Raw genomic sequence first — 12,302 nt, 5'->3', positions numbered from 1 at the left:
ACTTGATATACATTACAGCACCAATATACCTGAAACAAAATGGACTGTTACAGATTCCTACGCAGAAAGCAGAATCATTTACTTCAGCTGCAAGTACAGAACACGACTCTCACCTGATACAAAATACGAAACCACAAAAAACCATACAGATGCAAACTGAAAGCAGAGATACAATGAAATGCATGTCCTCCTGTACAGTGCAAAATAAAACAGACACATGCAAATTCTCGACATCGACAGAATTCGATCACTAAAACTGAAAATAAAATCATTTTTCCTACCTTTGTAGTCTGGTGATTTTTATTATTCCATCATCTTGTTCCCAATCTTTGGTTCTGCTTTCCTCCGACTGTGCTCTTAACTCTGTTTCCAGGGCCTCTTTTCCATTTGCAATTTCTTTTCTCAGCTCTTGCCCTATGTCTGTTTGGCACTGATTTTTCACGTTCGGCTTTCTTCAATTTCTCTGCCTCCTTCTCAAATGTATCTTGTCTCCCCCCTCTTTTCTTCCCTATAGAGCAGCCTGTCTCCCCCTTTTTTCCTTCCCTTCCTTATCTGTGCAGCCTCGCTCCCCTCTTTTCTTCCATATCCATCATCCATCTTCCCTTTGTCCCTGTCCAGCCCCCATGTTCAGCATCTCATTTCCCCTTCCCAACATCTCCATTCTGTATCCCTACCCCCCTTTTTCAGCATCCCTACTCTGTGTTGCTATTCCCCCATGCCTAACATCACCCTTTTCTCTGACCATAGGCTCCCTTCTGTGTCCCTAACCACCCCTCCGCCAAGTTCAGCATTGGTTCTCTGTGTCCCACCCTCTCTCTATCCAGCATTGACCCTTTCTGTCCCTGTCCTTATGCTCCTCCACTATCTCCCTTCTGTGTCCCTATACCTCCCCATGTCCAGCTTCTTCTTTCTCTCTACCCACCATGCCCAACATGCCTCCCCCTTCTTCCCTCCATTTCCACAGACCCACATCTCTCCCCACTATGGCATCTCATCTCCCCCTCTCTCTGGGTCCCCCTGAGTAGTTTTGCATCTTCTCCTCACTACTACTACTACTAATATAAATCACTTTTATAGCGCTACCAGTCATACACAGCGCTTTACAACTCTGCCTCAGTTGCCCCCTGGTAGTTAATCACAACCCACCTGGGTAGCTTGGCATCTTCCCTCCCTAGTCCCCCTCCATAGTTCATCATTCCCCCCTCCCCTGCAGGTCCAGATTTTCTTTTGCCCCTTCCCCTGCCAGTCTAGCATCTATCCGGCCCTCCCCTCCCCTCACCTAGCCCTGTAGCTCTTCTAACAAAAATTACTGACACTGTCCAGGCTCTACCCGGGCTGTGTTTTGCCTATATGTCTTCTTCAGGGGTCACAACTTGGCTGATAAACAAGGGAGCAGGCGCAGCGGTAGTCAGTTATTGAAGGGAGGAAGAGATTACACTTGGACATCTTGGAGAACCCTGGGTAGTAAATATGGAGATATTTACGCTTCAGTCTGGGCTACTGCTGGTGCTCTTACCTGATTACTGTGTGAAAGGAAAACGAGACCCTGTGCTTTACTGTGGAGGTTATTCTCCATTTTGGTTTTGTTTGTCGGCCAAGTTGTGACCCCTGATGTAGCCGAAACATGGCCCGTGTAGGGTCTGGACAGTGCTAGCCATTTTTTGTTGGAGAATAAACTTTGGATTTGAAGATTTTGGATTTCTGGAAGTTCCTGGAACTCTCTTCCACTCTTTTCTTTTCTTTGTCTTATTATGGAAGCATTTTCTTGCTTTGTTTTGATATTTGCCTCTTGCCTTTTTCCCCTAGTGGTTGTATGGGACAGAATTCTCAAGAAAGTGATAGGGAAGGACAAACCCTGTACTGGAATGGAAAAAAATATGGGATGGACACAGAGGATCCTTTGCTCTGGGAGAGTGATGACGGAAGCTTGGGATAAGCAGAGGAACCTTGAAGGAGGAGCAATGGGAAAAGCCAAAGATTAAGTAGCCTGCAGTTTTATCAACCATCACACAACTGCCATATCTAGTACTGGGACATAGATGTCCCAGGAAGTAGAGATCCTTGGCTGTGATCCCTGAGCGAGGTAAAGTGAGGTGATGGTGGGGTGTGGGGAGAAGTTCAAGGCTAAAAAAAATGATGGAGAAAACTCGTGTAGATTTGAATGTTTGGCACCATGATCCTAGGGAAAATAAGTCGTGCCATTCTTTTTTAAGATTTACATCAGTGAGTTTCCAGTGTATAAAACCAAAGAAATTACCTTTTCAATTGAAAAATAAACCCCTAACTAGAGGAACTTCATGGATAAATCGGTGAGCTTCCACCCTCCAAGAAAATCCTTCCGAGCTGATGCACTGTGGATCCTGTGTCAGAACTAAGCTGCCGGCTGCAGCGCAAACAGCCGGATCAAAGGATTTGTACCGCTTCCAAAAAAGGAAAAGGGGAACATTTTCCTTCCAGTGTCCCTTGCACGACACCTCTGTGTGTATGTGTTGGGGGTGTGTGTGGAGGGAATGAGGCTCACCATTATCTGGATCTAGCCTTACTTTTTGGGGGGTTTTCCCCTTGTTCGACCGGTAGTGTCCAGCCTTAGTGGAGGAGGAAGGACATATATCTACCCGTTTCCTCTCCGGTGGCCCAGGAATGTAGTAATTCTCTCAGTTTTGTGAATGACTCTATTCATGGGAGGGCCCGGCCCCGCCTTTTGGAATTATTTGGCTCGCTGCCCACCTTGCTATTGGCCGAGGAGCGTTCCATTGGAACGTTGCCCGGGACAGTGGGCGGGGCCGAGCTGAAGCCGCTATAAGTATGAAGGTGGGCGCGCGGCAGCGAAGCATTGACTATGTGTTTGTCAGTGAGTCTGGGGTAGAACTTTGTTTGTTGTTTTACTGTAAATATTGGTGCTCGATTTATTTCGTTTGTTTTCGGAGGTGTGTTTTTCTGCAAAGCTATGGAACATCCAGCTCTGATCATCTGCATGATGATGGCATGGTTTACTCTGGTAAGAAGAGATGAGTCTTGCATCTGGGCAGGGGGGTGATTGGATTTTTGTCCCCTCTCTAAAGCGACTTTTTAAGTAATTGTAAAAACGACACCAGAAATGTACATATATAATAAAACAGTATCGTTAAATAATCTGACAAGAGCTGTGATGGCTGATGTGTGGTGAAGACTTATTTTAGTGCCGGGTATGCGCCTCGCTCTTGGTTTCAGTCTTGGCTGTGACAGTCATGTCATTATAGCCGCGGAAAGGGCCGTGTCTTTAGTGATCTCTTTCCAAAATATTTGCCCTGTCTATTTTAATCGGCAGGTCCCTAGTGTAACTACATGTGCAAGGGCTTTGAAAAATATTTTTGGCCCAGGTCCTGCTGCCGGGAACGGAAAATATTTGGGACTAAGTATAAAGTGACGGGAAGTTTGTTTACTGAAAGATCTGCTTGTATGGTAGACTCTTTTTATTATGTTCATAATTTCTGATCCTTCTCTCCCTGATCAGGTTTCCTGTGATTGCCCCCTGGTGTGTACCTGTCCCTCTGGCCTGCCCCACTGTTCCCCTGGAGTCAGCAGGGTGCTGGACAGTTGTGGCTGCTGCAAAGTGTGTGCCAGACAGTTGAACCAGGACTGTGGTAAGCTGTGGCCCTGTGACCCCCACAAGGGCCTGGAATGTAACTATGGTGCGGACCCTCTGGCTACCAAGGGCATCTGTCGAGGTAAGTTGGGGGGGGGGGAGAGGTGATGATTCCTTGTCATCCAATCATATGAGGGCAAAGAGGTGCTGTTGCTCCTTTCAGGGTGTACCTATACATGCACACACCTAGTTTGCATGGTGTTAGAGGGTCCAGTGTGGCTGACAGCAAACTGCAAAGGCCATAGCTTCAATGCCAACATCCAGGCTTCCCAACCTGTGCTAGTGACCCCATGACCAATCAGGTTTTCAGGATGTCCATTGAGAACAGAAAAATGCTGAGATGTACCAAACCAGCAGAGCTAGAAAAGACACACCATAAAGTCTTTAACAATTATCATAAGACCAAAGTCTGGCACGTTTATCAATGTAGCACATAGAACCCGACACGGCCGTGTTTCAGCTTATCACATTGCCAACCAGATCCTGTGGTTTAAAGTTAATAACCAGACTGGATTTGTTTTCTGTGGAAGGAACTAATATGAGAGTTTACACTTCTAACAGAATCTCTGTGATCTGCTTTATTTCTAATACACCCCTGAAACAGGCGGAAGCCGAAACATGGCCATGCCGGGGTTTATGCATTACATTGATAAATGTGGGAGACTTTGCTCTTATGAGAGTTATTAAAGATTTTGTGGTTCTTGTATCTCTAGTTTTACTTCTTCTGCTTATCCATCCTGAATATGCATGACAAACCCCATGTAGATGTCAATTTCTCTCACATATATATGCAGGGGAGAGATCCTGAAGCCCTGGCTGGCTGTGAGGTCACCGAAACAGATTTTGGAATGCTCTGCCTTAGAAATTGTATGTTCCTCTGAACTGCAATGGGGTTTCTTGGGCATTTTAAATAAGGGATGGGGGTGTGGAGCTTCACCCACTTTTTCAGCTCCAGTTTCAGTGGAATCCACTCCCAAAGGGGAGGGGGCTGGACGGGTAAAATGGTTGCTCAGTCCCCTTTGAGATTGTTAATCTACTTCAGTCCCTTTTGCAGGATGATATGAAGTCTCGGCATTTTTCACTTTGCTGGCCAGGATCAGTCTAAATTGATATTGTGGTAGGGAAGCCTGGGGAGGGGTGGGAAATCAGGTATCGAGGAGAGGGGGGGGGGGTATGTTTCTCAACTGAGGAGCACCAGTCATAGGCTTCTGCCTGATACATGAAAAGATGCTCCCAGACCTAAACAAACACTGTTCCCCTCTGCAAGAGGGATGAAGTAGTGTCAGGTCTGAGGTGGTAATAGAATACCCTGATTAAAACAAAAATGAACACAAATGGTTTTGCAATCTGATCCACTAATGAAATCAAGCGACAGGGTTGAGGGGCTGTTGGGTATTTAATAGGTGGGGAGATGTCCTCTTCTCCCCCCCCCCCCTCCTATAGATCATGGGGCACTTCTAGGTTGCTATCACTTGTGGAATATGCAGAAGGGTAGTTTGACAACTTTCCAGGGGTTAACTCTTTACCTTCTGTGCCCTCTCCAGAGAGGGAAGAGCCTAAGACAGCAAGCTCCTGAAACTAGGGGAAAATGGATACCCCAAAAAGTTTGGCAAGTGCTGTTCTCTAGGCAGATCACCTGGCCTCCTGCTCCATAGGGCAAGGGAAGCTCCCTTCAAGGAGCAGGGGCATGGCTGGTACCAAGTACACGTGTGTTTCTGATGGTGCTTCTTGGCTGCCTGCAGTGGAAAAGCCCAGCGGCTGGATCTCTGTGATTATTTAGGTTGGGCCAAGTCTCTGGACACAGGAGAGGGGTGGAATTTGGAGTCTGTTAAAAGTAAATACAGGAGGGGGCTGGGGAGGGGAGGCAACACAGAAGCCGATTCATATCCCATTTCCTTCAAGGCGACAGCCTCTCGTTTTGAAGTTCTGGGCAGTTTATTTTTGTCTGCCTCACTTCTCTTCCCAGCTGCCCTCCTCCCCCCCTAGACATGTACTTCCCTGAGCTGTCGGAGCCTGGGGGGGGGGGGGGGAGAAGGAAAGTGGCGCTTCCTTGGCCCCCTCCCTAATGGGTTGCCTGCGGCACTTAATAACATATATTGATAAATCGTTCACCAGAGGTTAAGAGGTTGTTACTGTGCTGTTTATCACAGAATCTGCACTTGGAGAGGGGGGTTTATAATAAAGGTGCATATCTATATCTTAATCAAACAGGCATATAGACCCATAATTTGTAAAAATGAATTCCGTCGAGGGACGGAACAGAGCTGAAACAAACAAGCAAAATACCCTATCAATGTAAAATCCTAACAAGCATGTAACTTTTTTTTAAAAATTCACTTTTTACTAGTAAAATCTCCAGCTACTGGTTTTGATCTAAACCTGCCAGGGAGAGCGTGTGACCGGACTGAGACCTTCCTCTAGCCCAGTACAGCTCTGTAACTAGATAACCTCCCCTCACCCAACTCCTGCATTGGCCCTACTGGGATGTATCCTGTTCCGTTTTATTTAAAGTACTATCGGTGCCTCTTCTGCTTCTCTTCTCTAGACCCTCTGTAGCTTTGGGGGGGGGGGGGGGGGGGGGAAAGGTGATTTTAGCCTCTTGTTCTGTTTCTGGAACACACAGTATCTGTCATTTTAACATTTGAGATGAACTGAAGGGAAGAAGAGTTCGTTTTGGTCCATGGATGAGAGGGGGTTTCAGGCAGCTTGGGGCTTTCCTCTGCTCCTTGCATCCCCCCCCCCCCCCACACACTACCCATTAGACTGATATTCTGACTTTATTTACAGCTCTTTTGATGAATTTTGCACACTTGCAGGGAACTGCTGGGGAGGGGTGTTTGGGTTCTGTATGTCCCTTGGTGACAGTTGACTGAAGATCGGCTCGGTCTGTTATCAGGGATATGATCTGTTATTTGGGGAGAGGTTGGAGTCTTTTTTTGGGGGGGTTGATTAATCGGGGGTCTGTATTCTCTTTGCAGCCAGGCAGGAGGGCCGGAGCTGCGAGTACAACGGACGTGTTTACCAGAATGGTGAGAATTTCCAGCCCAGCTGCAAGCACCAGTGTACCTGCATTGACGGCGCGGTAGGCTGTGCCCCTCTCTGTCCCCAGGAGCTGCCCCTGGCCTCTCTCAAATGTCCCAACCCCCGCCTGGTGAACGTGCCCGGCCGCTGCTGCCAGAAGTTCATCTGCATCAAAGGGGCAAAGAAGCCCGGCGGGGTGACCTTTGATGATGACTTTGACTGGGATACCAAAGCCAATGACCTTATCTACGTGGGCAAGGAGCAGCACTGGAAGAGTGTGCCAGGTGAGGGTCAGGTGTCACCTGCAACATCACCCCTCCGTCACTTCCCCATAAGGCAGCATGCAGCCCCCCCCCTCCACTGGGATGGATGGGCCTTGAAATGTGTGGTGGCATGCAGGTTTGATGGATTCTTCCAGAGGAGGGTAGGGGATGTTAAGAGACATAACCACATAAGAATAGCCATACTGGGTCAGACCACTGGTTCATATAGCCCTGTATATTGCTATCAACAGTGGCCAATCCAGGTCACAAGTACCTGGCAGAAACCGAAATAGTAACAACATTCCATGTAGAACCTCAAAGAAGAGAAAGATTCTGGAATCCTAAAGAGTAACAAGATTTCATTCAGAATCTCAAAGACTATCAACGTTCCATGCTATCAATCCCAGTTCAAGCAGTGGCTTCCCCATATCTACCTTAATAAGACTATGGACTTTTTCCTCCCGGAACTTGTCCAAACCTTTTTTTAAACCCAGATACGCTAAATGCTATTACCACATCCTCCGGCAGCAAGTTCCAGAGCTTAAATATTTTTTGAGAGAAAACATATTTCCTCTTATTTGTTTTAAAAGTATTTCCATGCAACTTCATTGAGTGTCCCCTAGTCTTTGTACTTTTTGAATGACTAAAAAATAGATTCACTTCTACCCATTCTACACAACTCAGGATTTTGTAGACCTCAATCATATACCTCCCCCCCCCCCCCCCCCCAAGCTGAAGAGCCCTAACCGCTGTAGCCTTTTCTCATATAGTTCCATCCTCATAATCATTTTGGTCGCTCTTAGTTCAAGTGTACTAATATTTGACTAGCTGCTTTGGATTTTATAGGAAGGTTTTGACATTCTCCTAGTTGAGCACAGTATCCTTTAATTTGTACCCACCTCCCAAGGGATGCAGATTGGTTGTTGAAGTAGGAGTCTAATGTTCCCTGCATCAAATTGAACCTGGGGTGCCACCTGCTGGACATGGAATGTCCTAACAGCGCCTTGCTTTTGTCCTGCTTCCTTAACAGTTTGGAGTTCCCTTTTTGGCAGCAACACCCTAGATAAGAAGTGCTTAGCCCAGACTACAGAGTGGTCCTCCTGCTCCAAGACCTGTGGGATGGGGGTGTCGACCCGTGTCACCAACGAGAACCCACAGTGCAAACTGGTGAAGGAAACCCGCCTGTGTCTTCTGCGGCCCTGCGCCCGGCCAGACTTCACCAAGCTGAAGGTGAGGAGCAGCTGGGGGGGAGGGGGAGGTGAATGTCCTTCAGGGAAAAGGAGAATTTGGGGGAGGGGGATACACTTAGGGGTGGTATGTCTAGACTTTAGAAAGCGTTAAAGCGCTTTGTGGTAAGTTAATGTTTTTGCAGACAAACCACAGATGTAGAAAGAACACCAGAATCCCATGGGGAAGCACGCAGTAGGAAAACGGGATTGGGAAACGGATCCAGGCACTTCAAACAAAGACCAAGGAAAAATAGAAGTGAAAAAAAATACGTCTAAATGATAGTAGACACAAGTGCATGCCTTATCATTTAGAAGTTTAAGTATTTTTTCACTTCTATTTTTCTGGATCCATGAGTTTGTCATTCCTGTGAAGTTTTTAGCAATATGGAGTAAAGGGGATAAGGGTTTTTTTTTAATGCCGATGAAGACAGTTGCCCCACGTGATTTCTTCTATACCCTATTTAAAATATATATTGCGTGGAGGTTTGGGCACTGAAGCCTTTCCCCTTTCTCAATAATATTCACAAGAACATATCAAGTAAAATCAAACTCAAACATATCACCACCGTGGAAAGCAGACTGCGGAGTACCACAAGGATCACTGCTATCAGCGATCCTCTTCAACCTAATGATGACCTCACTAGCCAAGTCCTTATCCAACCAAGGCCTTAACCCTTTCATCTATGCAGATGATGTCACAATATTCATTCCTTACAAATCTAAACTGACAGAAATCACCAACGAAATCAAGATCAGCTTGAACATCATGGACTTTTGGGCAAATGCATTTCAACTAAAACTAAACAGTGTCTCAAAGAAAAAACAGTGTCTCATCCTCTCCTCTCTACACAGTGCAGATAAGCCTACAATTATCAACACCCCAGATTACACCCTCCCTATCTCAGACAGCCTGAAAATCCTCGGTGTTACAATGGACCACAACTTAATACTAGACAGCCAAGTGACATCCACAACAAAGAAAATGTTCCACTCAATGTGGGAACTCAAATGTGTGAAACTATTCTTCCCAGGGGAACATTTCACAACCTGATGCAATCAATGGTACTAAGCCATGTAGGCTACTGCAATGGAATTTATGCGCGATGCAAAGAACAAACCTTAAAGAAACTTCAGACCGCTCAAAACACGGCAGCTAGGCTTATCTTCTGAAAAATGCGATTTGAAAGTGCAAAACCCCTTTGCGTGAAACTACACTGGCTTCCAATCAAAGAATGCATTGCTTTCAAAATCTGCACTCTGGTTCACAAAATTATCTACGGTGAAGGCCCAGGATACATGACAGACCTGACTGACCTACCTACCAACTAGAAACACATCCAAATGAGCACGAACGTTCCTAAATCTGCACTACCCAAGCTGTAAAGGACTCAAATACAAATCAACTTACGCATCCAGTTTTTCCTACATAAGCACAGAACTGTAGAATGCATTACCAAAAGCCTTGAAAACTACGAACGACCACCTAAACTTCCGGAAAACACTAAAAACTAACCTGTTTAAAAAGGCATACCCTACCGATCCAACATAAATGCCTGATCTCAGCAACACAACAAAACTAAAGAACGTAATGGACGTAACACAACTCTTCCGTTATACGATGCCCTAATGTGGCTGTGCTACATGAACTTTATCTTACCACAACATCACTTTGTATTTGTTTACACCGGAGTCTGTAATGCTTCTCCAGTACTATGTAAGCCACATTGGGCCTACAAATAGGTGGGAAAATGTGGGATATAAATGTAACAAATAAATATTTTTTTTTTGCACTCCACAGGAATACAGTATTATATGAAGTACTTTGCACCTGACATAAAGAGAGCTTTTTTTGTGCGTTTATATACTAGACTCTCTCATCCTTTTTGTTGATTAATTTTCATAGCTGTTAATTAATGACACCTTTCATGCACCTCCAGGCAGTGGCGTAGGAAGGGTGGGGCGGTGGGGGCGGTCCACCCCGGGTGCACGCTGCTGGAGGGTGCACAGAGCAGCTGCATGCCTGTCGGCTCCGCTGGTTCCCTGCTCCCTCTGCTGAGGGAGCAGGGAGCCAGTGGAGCCAACAGGTGCATGGCTGCTCTCTGCACCCTCCAGCAGCCAAGAATGCACCCATGGGGGGGGGGCTTGTTGCGCCGAGGAAGGGGGGTGTCATTGCGCTGGGGGGGGGGGTGTCATGCTGCACCCTGGGGAGACGTACGCCACTGCACCCGGGGGGGTGCGCAGCGGCGATCCGCCCTGGGTGGCAGCCGCCTTAGGATCACCACTGCCTCCAGGGGCTCTTTAATGTAGGAATAAAATGTGTGGGGCAGATTGATGGTGGGGGGGGGGGGGGGGGAAGTTAGGGATTAGCAGCGACATTCAGCACTAGGTTCATAAATCTGGGCAAATGAATGGCAGATGTAAATTTCTAAAGCATAATTTTGAAGCTCCTGATGAAAATCTGTCACAAATCTTAGGAACATAAATACATCTTTTTTTTTTTTTTTTTTTTTAAAGATCAGGCCTATTATCTCAAGACTCAAGAACCTGCTTTTTTTTTTTTTCTTTCTGTCTTTGCAGAAGGGGAAGAAGTGTCTGAAGACGTCCAAAGCCCATGAACCCGTCCGCTTCACCTACGCCGGCTGCAAGAGCGTGCAGCGTTATCAGCCCAACTACTGCGGCACCTGCGTGGACGGACGTTGTTGTGTTCCTCTGCAGACTCGCACAGCCAGTGTGGCCTTCCGCTGCGAGGATGGCGAGGTCTTATCTCATGATGTCATGATGATCCGTTCCTGCAGCTGCGGCCCCCATTGCGGACACCTCAATGAGGTGGTAGCACAGCCCCAGCAGCGGCTGGAGGGAGATATGCACAAGTTCACTGAGTGAGGAGGTGGTGGTGGTAGGAAGGGCAGATGGACAACATCCCAGAAGACTGGTTCTGGGTGGGGGTGCAGAAGGGGGAGCTACTGGGACTGTAATGAACTGAGGTGACCCCCCCACACACACCTTTCTCATAACTTGTACCTGCTACAGCGCTGCTGGCAGCACTGTGGCCCTCCCACCCTCACTGTACCCCTCCCTTACTGCCCAAGCAGGTTCGCCCAGACTTCAACGATCCTTCAAAGCCTTTGTCCCTTCCCCCTACCCCAACCAAGGTGGTGCAATAAGGGACAGTGAGAAGGGACTGAAGTGTATTAAGCTGTGGCCAGGGAGGTTCATACGCAGCATGTCTCATGGATACTCAATGCGGACATCAGAAAATCTGGGTGGGCAGCCACTGCCTTAAAGGAAGGTTGGGGAGTGTCCCGTCTTCGGAAAGGAAGGCAGCTTTTATTTTTACTATCTTTTCTTGGATTCTACTTCCGCATATTTCTTTTGCGGAAACATCTTTGAGTAGCTTTTTTAAAGTCTGAGGTGGGATAAGGTACGGTCAGCTCTCTCTCTCTCTCTCTCGCTGGTCTAGTGAGGGGCACATTTTTTTTTTCACTGGGTCCTGAAGAACCAGTGACATGGATTGGACTTGTTGAAGACTTGTTTGGGGGGGGGGGGGCTGTTTTAACCATATGCAGGCTAGCTTCCCTCCTTGGGCGGGCTCTTGTATCTTTGGGGGGGGGGGGAGGGACACAGGGATTTTTGCACACCATGGCTTCAAGTTGTTATTATTATTATTAATTTCTTTTTTTTGCATGGAGCCTGCTGTTCGTAGCTTCTGATCTGGAGCTGTTTCTCTGTCATTTGCAACAAATGTTTTGAATTTTTTATAAGTCTGTCTAGATGTCCCTATGAGGTTTGTATACAATGTAAAAACTGGTGTGTTTTTTTTTCTCATTTTACAAATGTTCTGTCTATTTAAGTGGATTGCAATATTGATTATGTCAGAAGTTTGGTTTCTGAGGATCATAAGGGTACAAAAACGGGTTTAGAGTGGTGATAGATCTCACCGATATATTTTGGATAATACAGAACTGCTGGATTCCATGGGAACGTGTTTAACTACAGTTAAGTGGGAATGAGGGAGTTTAGAAGCCTAAAAATATAAATAAGGCGAGAGATTCCTCTCCTAGCAAGGGATGTAGTTATCAATATAGTATACTGTTAAGATACGTTAGATAATGTGCTATTTTAGCACAGGACCCATTTTATGCAGTGAGACCTAGTTACTAAAAA

At 46.5% G+C, this 12,302-nt stretch overlaps 1 protein-coding gene across 1 annotated transcript; it reads left to right on the top strand.

Annotated features, from left to right (window-relative positions):
- The first annotated feature begins 2,846 nt into the window (after positions 1-2,846).
- On the top strand, positions 2,847-11,657 carry LOC115464922 (CCN family member 1-like). Its single transcript, XM_030195304.1, has 5 exons — positions 2,847-2,998; positions 3,494-3,707; positions 6,604-6,930; positions 7,940-8,139; positions 10,716-11,657. The coding sequence occupies exons 1-5, from the start codon at positions 2,948-2,950 to the stop codon at positions 11,019-11,021; spliced, it is 1,098 nt and encodes a 365-aa protein (XP_030051164.1). The 5' UTR covers positions 2,847-2,947; the 3' UTR covers positions 11,022-11,657.
- The last annotated feature ends 645 nt before the right edge of the window (positions 11,658-12,302 follow it).

This window comes from Microcaecilia unicolor, chromosome 3 (genome assembly GCF_901765095.1).
Source record: "Microcaecilia unicolor chromosome 3, aMicUni1.1, whole genome shotgun sequence".
NCBI classification, from domain to species: Eukaryota; Metazoa; Chordata; class Amphibia; order Gymnophiona; family Siphonopidae; genus Microcaecilia; species Microcaecilia unicolor.
Note: the sequence above shows the minus strand (reverse complement) of the source record. Positions and strands in the feature narration are given on the sequence as shown.